This window comes from Sparus aurata, chromosome 3 (assembly GCF_900880675.1).
Source record: "Sparus aurata chromosome 3, fSpaAur1.1, whole genome shotgun sequence".
Lineage (NCBI taxonomy): Eukaryota > Metazoa > Chordata > Actinopteri > Spariformes > Sparidae > Sparus > Sparus aurata.
In genome coordinates, this window is record NC_044189.1 from 20,510,639 (window position 1) to 20,523,134 (window position 12,496).

Here is a 12,496-nt window from a genome sequence, read left to right on the forward strand (position 1 = left end):
GTGGGTAACGTTACTAGAATCTCTGATGGTAGATTCGGAATTGCTTCAAATTGAGGGAAGAAATAAAAGTGCAGACTGACAAACAAGATTAAGCAGGTGTTTACCTGTGGATCGAAAGAGCCAATAACAGAAAGAGTAATGATACACGATAAAGATAGCATTAGGGTCACATCGGTTTGGGTTCCTGCTATTATGGGTGCGTTCAAAATTAGAGTGAAAGGGCATTATATGAAGGAAAATCATTAAAGAGGGGCAACACGGGATGCCAGCTGTCATTACACCTAAAAGAAGAAGAAGAAGAGGAAAAAGAAGAAGAAGAGCTGTTAAAAAAAAAAAGACATCTGTATCAAACTTTCAAAATTCAGAATTCAGGAGATCATATTGAAGAAAATAATAACTAAGAAGCACTAAGATCCAGCCATGGCAGCAATACAACAAGAGGGAAGCTAGCACCGATAAACCTCGAAGAAGAAGAAGTAGTAGTAGTAGTAGAAGAAGAAGAAGAAGAAGAAGAAGAAGAAGAAGCCTCCAATGAGCTGTAAAAACAGCATAATCTTTTATTACAGCATCCCCTACCGACGAGTTAATCGGAATACCTTTACATTATTTAACATTTTTCAACGCTTGTCGAATTGTTTAAAAAAATAAGATTTCTAAGACAATACGGGTGCTCATTGAGGACACATTTGGACCAACCGTCGCTAACTGACGTTGCTACGTCACTTTTTAGGTTTTAAATGATCCGTTATCCATAATCCGTCCGCTAACAAAAACTCACCAGGAAGGTTTTCAACCACGAGTTACATCCTTGTTACCTGTCCACCATCTTCCCGGACGGTGTTTTATAGTTAAGTAATGTCTGAAAAGTATTAATAGTTGTTCATTAATCAGTTGTGGCTTCTCCACCGCACTTCTCCAAATGTCCAGAAGATGGCGGCGTTGCAAAAGCCACAAGACGATGACGGTGCGTGTCAGAGGAGGAGGTGGGATCTCCTCTCCTGCTCAGCATCATCCTGCTCTTCACAGGGATGTATCGGCGTGCTGTGCACCTGTTTTATGTGTTATTTGGGTCATCGCCCGCTGACATGCTCCGTTTCAACCAGTGTCTCCAATAGCCACTCGACGACCTGTTCGGTGGAGCCGACTGGGCCTCGACTGATCTGCTTTCTTTCGGGGCGCAGCAGTGAGACAGCATCTTTGCCGGGTGACACATCATTATCAGTGCGAGTGGACAAGGTACGAGTGAGACAATAACAGAGCCTCACACGGTTGTCTGAGGTAAAATAGACCCCTTGTTGTTGGGTTTACGTTACCAGAATCCATTATAGTGTGTATGTCAGGGCCTTAAACGTATTGACGTCAACACAGATAATGTCAAATTTGTGATTAGCTAGCTGCTAATGTATGCATCCCCTGCTAGCTTCAATTAGCTAGTCAAACGACCACGTAAAGGTCTTTTTCTTCTTCCCATATTCACAGTAATATATGTGGCTGTGTTTTCTGTTATGCTAATTCTGTAAATGTGTTATTTACATGTTTTCCCCGCGTACATACTTAGTACATACCAGACTGAATATACCAGACCCATTTATTGTCTCAAATACCTTTGACTGCCGCTTTTAAACCCCCAGGGTCAAGTCTCCTCCATTCATTTGCATTGTCTGGGCTGTAGGGATGTGACACTGGCCTAATACCCAGCAGATCACTGGTCTGGGTGCAGACTACTATAAATAGGTATCCCACCTTTCTGTAATAACTCACTGCATAGCCAGAGGGGCTGAGACTAGCATCATATGGCCACTTTTAGTCTGTTTAGTCAGTTATCTTCTGAATTAATCACACTAGTATTTAGTTACCTTTCTGTGAAATCATCATCAAATTATTAAGTACAGTACACTCACATTTGGGGAGTATTTGACAACTATCTTGATCAACGAAGGAAGTGAACAGAAGAAGAAGATGCTATCTAAATATAGCCCACATACACTGGAATAGTTCTGCAGGAATAGGTATTCAAATGTCACACCAATGTGAAAGTCCCTCTCGGCTCAGTGTGGCCCGGTAACGACAGCTGTTTTGCCAATATCAAGTCCTTGTAACTGCCACACCCAGTAGGCTCTGTGAAGCATCACTGAAGCTCACTGGATAAACCTGTGCTCCTCCATACGATATCATATAACAGTGAGCACAGTGACATTGCCATACATAGCTCACCCCTGTTCGATCCTCTTCCTTCCTTGAAGCCCTATAGGACGCCATGTCGGACAAAAGCGACCTAAAAGCGGAGCTGGAGCGCAAGAAGCAGCGCCTCGCCCAAATCAGAGAGGAGAAAAAGAGAAAGGAGGAGGAGAGGAAGAAGAAAGAGGTAAGGAAAAAAGTGAGTAACTTCATACAACTGACACTCATACCGTATGGCACTCTAGTGTGTGTTGTTTGTGTGTTCGATTGCTTTTTGTCAGGCCGTGACACAAAAAAGGCTGAGGTTGTGTGTGTCCGTGCGTGCATACAAACATCTCTGTGTGTGCAGAAGGTTGGTCTTGGAATTCTTGATCAAAATGTGCATGCACGTGCATGTTTTAGTTTGTTCTGTGACACATGATGGATGAACTGACACTTCTCTATGTTTCCTGAGCAGTCAGAGAGCCAGCAGAAGAGGGAGATGACCCCAGAGGATTCAGACTTAGACCGTAAGCGCAGAGAGACTGAGGCCCTGCTGCAGAGTATCGGCATCTCACCGGAGCCTCCTCTAGGTACATGATGGTCTAAACAATAAATTATTTCCCAAATGTTCTTTTATGACTGCGCTGCAAAAGATTAAGTTAGCAGTAACGACCTTACCGATATTAAAATACACTGAACTTCATTAATAACAGCCTCTGAGGAACACTTATAACACAATAGTTAAACTGAACTCTGCATTCAGCAGAAATAATCTGCTTAGTTCTAACAAGCCCACATGTATTAAGAAGAGTTTGCAGCTCTTCCCTTTACTTGTGCCACAGTCACCTCCAGTAAGCTGAAGCACTGTTCTCTAGTGGTCAGAAACTGTAACAACACCATCATCAATGCCTCAAAATTGGGTCACTGCTATGCCTGTTATCAGCTTAAGTTATTTATAAAGCACCCTTAAACGAAGCTGAGTACAAATGAGTAATAAATACAAAATCAGCATTTAATGCCCTGCCTTCCCTCTCCTTCTTTTAATAATTTTATTTGTCCATCTCTCGTTTTACTACTTGCTTTTCATCACAATTTCTTTGAGCAGTCCATTCTTTACAGCCTTTAATGTTCGACTCATGTTATTTTCGTTATTTAGTCCCGACCCCTGTGTCCCCATCCAAATCAGTGAGCACGCCCAGTGAGACGGGGAGCCAGGACTCAGCTGATGGAGGAGCAGCAAGCAGGTAACATAGTGCACTCGGTACCAAAGTTCAGTGTCCTGGACCGAAGCACGGACTCTTTTTTTGTATGGGTTAAAAAATATCTTTTTTTAAATTACAAAGCAAAAAAAATAAAAATACCTCAATATTTTTCTAAAAAGTGAAACATATGTAAATGCTAGAAACACTTAATCAGCCTCATTAAGGTTACTAGTAGACTGTGTGTGGTGCCTGAGTCTTCATCAAAATGATGAAGATGTGAAGTTGCTTTGGGCTGTGGATATTTCTGACAAATACTCTGTCCCTTTTTTTTGTCATTGGCACAACAGGTTTAGGTAAGGATGAGTGTGAGGTCGTGGTGCCTTGTTAGGTTTTAAATGTGGTATCTGTCACTTGTCATGGCATCCGGTGTTTTGATGACCACTGTAGCACAGCGTGTTGCGCCTCATGAATAGTCCTTAGACGTTAGCTTTGATCTTGAGGTAGGTCTGTTAGTTGTTGGTTTTATGTAAATTACAGACGCAGATGTCCAGATATTATTTATAACATTTTGAAATGCTTCAGAAAGAAGCCTAACTGAGCAAGTTAATGGAAAATGTTCTGAATATACAGCCTGATAATATTTGCTGGATAGGACTGGATATGTGACAAAATGTAAGATTTTCCCTTTGTCACTGTTTTGTAGGGGTTTTTTCACAGTGCTTACATGGTCATATGCCACTGCAGCATGTATTTATATGCTTATACATCAACAACACCCAAGACCAGTGTAGGAACAATTCACCTTTAGGGTCTGCACATGGCTGCTCTGGTGAATTGGACCCACAGTTGAGAAGAGAGTGGTCATCAAGCGCTTTCCATTTGCTTTTTAATGGCAGCTGACTGTAGAGGTCAGCGTGTGAGTGATGCCCACAGTAGTCATTAGTGATGTGTTGTTCTGGTGTAGCCAGGGGTGGAATTGGGGATGAAGAATGTGTGGGAACTGGCTAAAGTTCCCAGCAGAGATAAATTATCATATACTGTATAAGACTCTTTGTTCTTTTTTAGCTTTTACCAATTGGATTTTACAAATTGGTGAGTCAGTGTCTGGAATGAAATAATTTTATTTCCCCCCCAAATCCACCCTGGATGATGGCATGCCATTTTGAGCTTCTCCATTTGTGGCTGTGTATGTGTGTCCCTTCATAGGTCAGGTTTCTCTAAAAACAAGTCCCAAGCACAGATCTCAAGGTAAGCATTTACACGTCAAACCCAGGAACCCCCCTACCTCTTTTATTTAGTTGAGTATACCCACATGAGAACACAGAGAGCCACCCACAGTGTTGTCAGTGGTCTTCGCAATGTGTTCCCATCGTGATTTGCAAAATCAAAACAGCGCAGTGCCTCAGTTTCCTTCGTTCCTCTGCTCTCCCCTGGTGACTCCCTGTCTGAAGCCCCGCTGTCTCCCTTGATACCAGCTCCAACGATTTCTGCTCGCATGAGTTGAGCCACAGAAGTCATTTCAGCCTTCACAGAGTTGACAATCTGCTGCTTAAAAAGTGTCATCGCTGTTACTGTAAAACAGCCGCTATGTCAGGCTTAAAGAAATGCCTCGACACTCTCACCTGGCGCTGTGTGGCACGAGGTCCAGTGGGCGTCTTCACTGGCCCTAAAAGGTATCATCAAAAAGTGAAGCGATGTTGGAAGCTTTATCCTTTCACAGCCAGTAGATTCCAGCCAAGTTGTCATAAAACTCTCTCAAGGTTTCACTTGCTGTTTGATTTCCCTGTAGGCAAGATATTCCTACCTCCCCAATAAAAAGCAGGTTACACCTGCTGAAGAACCGAGCAAATGCACTAAAGAGCTCAGCGGTTTACTCATGGTTTGTCAAACTCACTGATCATGCATGGCAAGTACCTTGTCATGCATGTTGAGCAAGTTAAATCTGAATAAATGCATTTTAATTTGATTTTCATATGCGGATTGTTATTGTGTGAATATGCTGTCTGTACAAAGTTGATACACTGTTTGTCGTGCTGTGGGTGTGAGGTGGAAATCATGGAGCTGATACTCTGCTCATGGTTTTCATGTACAACCGCGATAACAAAGAAGTTGGGACGCTGTGGTTCTTCTCACTTTGCTTGTTGCAGGCATCAAATTCAGAAGTGTTTTGTCAATAAAGTTTATCAGTGTGAACATGAAACATCTTGTCTTTATACTGATTGCAATGGAATAAATGTTGAAAAGGATTTCGCAGTATTCTCTTTGTATTTACGTTTGTCACAGCATCCCAGCGTCTTTGGGATTGAGATTGTATCGTTTGGCACAAATCTGCATATATATCTAAAAAGAAAAAAAGAATGTCATTAAAGAAAAACAATCACTTATGTTGCTAAAACAAGATGCTTTGTAGGATTAACGAATCCAACTCAGCTTTTAAAAGTTGTCTTGTTAAGTTGTTTTTCCACTTCCAAACTTTTTTTAAAATATATTTCTGCTATAAATATTCAGTATTTACATTTTCATCATGTATATTCCTGGCAGAAGACCAGTAAATCTATTACAAGAGATTTCCAAATAAACACAACATAGATTATATAGAATACATTGAAAGATTATTGAATATAATGTCTCCTTAATGTATTGCGCTCCCACGTTATATCCACTTATTTAAACATTTTCCATTAACAGTGCCTGCATGAATTGGATGGGAATCCCTGTGTTAAGCTGTTCTCTAGATAAGTGGTCTGTGGGTGAGTGTGTGTGTGTGTGCACATATATGTGGGCCAGTGTTTGTGTGTGTGTTATAATGTCTTTGTAAACATGGATGTCCTCTCTCTCTCCCGCGTTGGTGACATCAGGACGCTGCAGTGGGACACAGACCCGTCTGTGCTGCAGCTGCAGGCTGATTCTGAGCTTGGGTACATCTTCCTTTTCCTCTACTGACACAATGTTCTGCATATTGAGCTCTACATGTTATTCATTGATTAAAAATTTGTGTTGTATGTAGACAATGTAACGCTGCTGATAGAAACATCTTGTCTCTGTTACCCAGGCGCAGGATGCTGAGGCTGGGGGCCTCTAAGATCACACAGGTAGACTTTCTTCCCAAAGAGGTGGTCTCTTACTGCAAGGAGACACAGACGCCGCTCACCGCCCACCTGTCTGAAGGTGAGTGTGTGTGTGTGTGTGTGTGTGTGTGCGTGTGTGTGTGTGTGCATGAGTGATTCCTCTTGACATTCCTATAATCTCTAGTCTATGATTCAAGCCGTTTTAGGGTCCATGGAGCAGCAGAGGTTACAAGAAGCAACAAAAGGTTTCATGTTGCAGTGATTGTCGTCGCTGTGCGGTTGAATTTGATACTCTCTCGGTTAGCCAGTTCACAGCCTGGAAACCTGGAGTGATTTAAAGGCTGACTGATGAAAGTGAGCCAGGATGATTCCTTAAGGATGTGGGAGCATCGCTGTGTGTATGCATGTGGTGTGCACACATAGATGTGTATTTGTTTATGTGTCTTACATATTCTTCAAATCGTTATGTTTTTAAATAGGGTTGGACAGTTAATTAAAATATTATCGAAGCTGCGATATGGCCATGTGCAATATCCAAGATAAATGTGTGATAAAACAGCATTTTAATTAAAGTGGCAACAGATAACTTCCCCCCCAGTGTTTCCAGGTGTCACACAGCTTCTGCAAAGACAACTGGATTGTTCCTTTTTTCCTCAGAGTCACAAATAACAACAACAACACAGGACAACACATGTCCTTACTCTTACATTGTGCAATCAGCATTTACTTCATAATGATATCTTGAAGCAGAAAACTTGTCTATTAACAGTTAAAGCACTGCAGTGCTGCAGAGATCCCCTGTCGTATAAATCTTATTCTCCTAATGTAAGAATACATGTTCCATATGTACAGACACCAACAAATGTCACATCAGCATGATTTTAATAGTTTTAACATTCTGCTGCCGAAATGATCTGTTACACTATTAGATAAAATATATCACAAATGTTATATCTGTCAAAATATTTGTGGTTTGATTTTTGCAGTCACATTTTCAGCTTAAAAAAACAACTTTATTCTAATTGTCTATTTGCAAAAATACAACTGACAGACAAAGTGATGCCACATGATTAAAGATGAAAGTGAAATTCTTGACATCAGAAGCTAGAAGTGAAAAGAAGCTGGGTTACATGCAGTGTTCATGACCTTGAGTCATGTAAAGCCGTTAGGTCTGTTCTCCTTACCGCAGAAAGAATTCATATAAATGAACACATTATAAGGGAAAACAATTAAACTTTTTTCCTGTATTTTTCACATTTTCCAGTTGCATGTCTGAGAGAAAAGCTAAATTCTTTCTCGCTATAAATGTCCCAAACTAATTGTTTCCATTCAGGTGTGGTTGGAGTCTCTTTACGCAGCCATTTCCCGATTATTGCTATTTTGCTACCTGCTGTTAGTATTTGTATTAAATATCTGTCCTGCTTTTTCAGCCCAAATACATAATGCTGAGATTAAAATCAAGCTCTGAGCTTGTTATTGATCAGATCTCTGTTCCCAAAGAATATATTACTGAACATTCTCACTGACTGTGTTCAGGTTTGTTGCTTTGCGACTTTTTTATACTGGGAGTTATCCTATTTTAACATTGTAATTGTATATGTATTAAAGTGATTACCAGATATCTGAGTGTCATTTCATGGAAATAGTAATGGAATAGATTTGGGGGAAGATGGTACGCAAGATTACTCATGTGTGCTTCTGTGCATGAGTGTGTTTGAATGTGAGGTTATGTGTGCAAACATGTGTCTCTTCAAGTAGGCGTGCACATGTGTTCTGAGCTGCAGTCACTAAACACATCCATATGGTGAAAACTGAGGTTAGTCCTTCACTGGATTTGGCATGATGTCGGTGGTTGTAAATTCAAGGCGTATACATCCGAATATTTCCTAATGGAGGAGAAAGACAATGGAGACTTGGATGGCTGACAGTTGTAGTTGTTCCGCCTATTTAAACTTAAAGCCTTTGTTCTTATTACAAGTGCAGATATACCATTTAGAAATGGCGTTCTCACGTTTAGGAATGCACAGATGCAGCTCCACTTGCACGTTCTCCATCTAGTGTTTTTTTAATATACATATCACACACACACATCCACACACACGCGCGCACACACACACACAGCACACACACACACACACACACATGTCCCCTATCATCTTCTCTATCTTCCCTCTTTTGGTTGCCAAGACAGCTGGCAGCCATGTGACTGTTAAGGGGTTGTACTTCCTGCTTCCTGTCATTATAATAGATGGTCTGGTGTGGATTCCACTGCCCTCCTCCACCATCAACCACCACACACCCACATACACACACGTCTGTCCTGATCAGCATCCAAATGGCCCGCCTCAACTCCCCCAACTTCCTTGACAGACCCAGGAATAGATCGTTTATTCAACAAGTGCACAGGCACTGACTCACATGTGTTGCTGGGAGACACACACATGAATACACACAAGCACTCGCGCCAGAATCAGGTTTTTTTTTTTTTTTTTTTTTGGCCAAGTCCACTTGAACACACAAAGACTCCTGTTTACAAAAGCTGTCAGCGTACCTGTGTGGAGCGCCACAACGACACACACACACACACACAAACAGCACAACCGTCGTCAATAGTACAAAACATCCAAACAAATAAACGTGCAGTAGTGACTTCACGCAGGTCAGGTAGTCCTGGTAGTTCATCTGTGTATACATACAAACAAATACACAGTCTGTGGCTTGTTATTGCCTCTGGCGTTGCTTTACGTCGCTCCATTTATGGTTGTTTGTGTTCAGCTTCCAACTTCATTTTCTGGAGGTCCCTGTGGAGGTGTGTATGTGCGTGAACATCTGGGAGCCAGAGCAGTGCTGTGGTGGTCTACAGGGAGGTGACCCTGGCCTTAAGCGACCCTGTCTTTGCAGACTAGCACAAAGCTTGTGTGTCTGGAGAAAAGGGGAAGGGGCTGATGTAGCACCTGCCTGCACTTCTAGATGTATGTTTGTTCAGGCCAGTTCCTTTTGTTGATTACTGAACCCAACATGCATCTCATTTTCAGGTTGCAGTTACAGGTTGCATGCATGATTATTGAGGCTACGACCAGCCAACCAAAGAGGGTCACAGGTTTCTGTTGGATCTGTGAGAAAATGAATATATAGTTATTGATAACTGTATTGTGTGCACTGGTGGTTTCAGGTTTTTACATCACACTTTCAGCACAAACTATGAATACAGCCTTCTAGTGACAATCTCTACACATTATTTTCTGAACAGTTAAGCTCAAACATCCAACTGTAGAGACAAGAAGAAAGTCATATTTTGACTGGAGGAAGACGAATATTGAACACAAATCATTTGTGAATTTGTTTTAGGGATCTACAACGATTCCAATAATATTGTTATTGAGTTGAACTGTAAGGTCGCACTCCTCTTGGATTAAGTATGAAGTGTTAAAAACAGGCTTATGTTCAGTGTGTGTCTGTGTGTTTGTCTACATCTATGCAGGCCATTAGTGTGTATGTAGCTGTGATTCAAGTAGAGCCAGTGAGCTCACCTTGAAGCTCCTGGTGGTTTTCATATGCAGGTGATTAGTGTTTTTAAAGGCTGTACTCTACTTACTGTATGAGGACAGGTTTGACATGCCCAGAATAGTACAGAGTGATCACTGAACCAAAGATAGTTTAGTTATATTTAGGATTTGCGTGTAGTTATTTATCTCCATGTGTTTCTTTTTCATCAGACAAATGACTTCCCACACACATTGAACATGCCCTTCCTCCCTCTAGTTCAACAACAAAAAATGGTTTGTCCACCGGAATTTTATTATTCTTGGCACCATTTCAGTATATTTTGTACCTAAGGCTGTATTCTGCTTTATACTAAACCATATAAACAGAGAGAAGAAAGAGGTGATTTTAATGGGGGAGAAACCCAACTGGCTGCTGTGAGGGAATGAGCAGAAGAAGAACTTTGTCTCAGGACTGTATAAAGCTCCATGGAGGGTCCTGTATCTCTTTTTAAACCGCTGTATGTTGTCAAATCATGTTTATTGCATTTAATTTCAACATTCCTCTCTATTGTAAAACATTTTTAAAGGTCACATGTGGCTAATTGATGCATTTTATATAATTCAGACACCGTCTCTATAACTGTGTTCATTGTTATCCCTATCATATGTTATTAGGGCCTGAATCTGCTTGAGGTTGCTTCACATTAAAACTGTATTATGTATATAAAGTGTGTGTGAACGGAAGTATAAGTGTGTCTCATCGTAATCACTTTAAATGGTTGGCGGATGACTCGGGGCTTCTCTCATCGCTCGTTCTCCTCATGAACTTCTGACCTCAACACTTCTCATATCTGACCTTAGTGCATGTGTGCGACGTGAGACTGGCAGCTGAATACAGCTTATCAAATTGGATTTGATCTGACTTTGTGTGCGTGAATCTTCTACACAGGAGTTTGTGTTTTAAAGCTCCCATGGAGTTTGTGTGTGTGACTCTCATTTAAACCAGTTAATGATATGGCTTTTCATTTCCGTGACCAATTGCCTTCCAATAATCGTGATGTGTAGCTTGTCTATGTGTGCTCCTTTTTCCCATTGGCTGCTCAGTCATCTGTCTGTCCCAAGTGTCCATTGTGTCAGTCAATCAGATTAGCCCCAGTCACGGTTGGCTCCAACTATTTACTGCCATCCTAATGGGTATGAATGGACACAGTTGTCGCGAGGGACGGACGCTTCGTCTAACGACATAGCATGGAAATAAAGTAAGGTCTCATGTGGTGTGTGATAGTAACCTAACCGACTGAGGTCAAACAAAGTGTGTGTTGAGTAGTTGCTGTTTCATGCCTCTATCGTGTGCCTTGACATGGTCTTGAGAAGGAGAACTGGCTTCTTAGGGACTGTTTGCTTTTCACCTCTTATTGAATCTAATGTAAATGAACGCTGTCGGTTGGTTTGCACGCTCGGCTTCATTCTGCAAAGTAATTTTATTCATTTTTCTAAATTTGAGTAAAGGCTCAAAATTAGCACCAGCCACCAGCCAAATGCTGGCAAAATGTGCCAAGTGCCTTCTGATAGATTTAATTCACTCACCAGCCAAAAATCTGTGATAATGTGTGGAGTGGCTGGTGACGTTTGAACATTCAATAGTATTCAAAAGTATGATGTGGCAGTGGTCGTGATGTGACAGGTGGGTTCCTGTCACCACCCCTGTGGCAGCGTTTGAGACAGTAGCAACTAATACAGTTTACAATAAGACTGATGGTTCATTTCATGGTGATATGAAACAGAAAAAGCTTTACATCCTCACATTATTTAACACAAGCACCAGATCAAATCACTGTGTGTAATATGACAGAGGTGACTTGTTTGTCACCCAGCTCTGCAGGTCCTTTCAGCTCAGTTGAGCATTTTACTGTCTTTCAGCTCATTGTTTGGTTTCTATTAGTGATACATCATATATATAAATATCGCCTGATAAATTATTGGCCTAATATTGAGACTTTTATGTTAACAGTAATTTATCTGTGAAATAGCAGATCTGCTTTCATTGACTTATCAAGTGCAGCACCTGCACACCTGGATGCAGCAGGTGGCGGTCTGCTCCTTCTAAAGTTGGTTTGTTATCCACCAATATACGCTGAAGATGTTGGAGAAGATGAACAAGTGCAGCACTGTGATGTCACACTCAGGGCGTCAAACTGCTGCTCTGAGGTAGAGCGATGGCTGAAGACAACAAAGCCAAACATGTCGTTGCCCCTGTGCCTGGACATCTGAATTATTCTTACCCCTCGATGTAGGAACTACAAAATGGGAAGTTAGAGACGGGTTGTCTTATCTGTATCTGCCATGAGTATTTATTAGGGTTAGATATATGAATTTATACACTAACTAGTAACTGAAGCTATCAAGATTTTCATTTGCACTGGAAAAGCACATTGGTTTCAGATATCGGTTATTGGACTCCATAGTTACGAATCACAGATATCAGCCCTGAAACAAACGTATTGGTTTGGTCGATTGTCAGATACTTCCCTCAATAGTCAGCTGGCCTGTTGACTAACGTGTTCGCCAAGGCAACTTTATC

At 41.3% G+C, this 12,496-nt stretch overlaps 1 protein-coding gene across 19 annotated transcripts in view; it reads left to right on the plus strand.

The window, feature by feature from the left end:
* Positions 1-553: 553 nt before the first annotated feature.
* Positions 554-12,496, plus strand: part of dync1i1a (dynein cytoplasmic 1 intermediate chain 1a) — a 54,478-nt gene continuing 42,535 nt past the window's right edge. The window contains exons 1-8 of one of the 19 annotated variants that reach the window (XM_030412224.1): positions 554-1,278; positions 2,244-2,377; positions 2,636-2,750; positions 3,266-3,404; positions 3,710-3,715; positions 4,569-4,610; positions 6,221-6,280; positions 6,415-6,530. In XM_030412224.1, the coding sequence (XP_030268084.1) occupies positions 2,258-2,377; positions 2,636-2,750; positions 3,266-3,404; positions 3,710-3,715; positions 4,569-4,610; positions 6,221-6,280; positions 6,415-6,530 (598 nt within the window). In that variant the 5' untranslated portion in view covers positions 554-1,278; positions 2,244-2,257. Of the gene's footprint in view, positions 1,279-2,243; positions 2,378-2,459; positions 2,531-2,635; positions 2,751-3,265; positions 3,405-3,709; positions 3,716-4,568; positions 4,611-6,220; positions 6,281-6,414; positions 6,531-12,496 lie in introns of those variants that run through there. The other 18 variants (XM_030412227.1, XM_030412225.1, XM_030412223.1 and 15 more) reach the window with 18 other exon arrangements.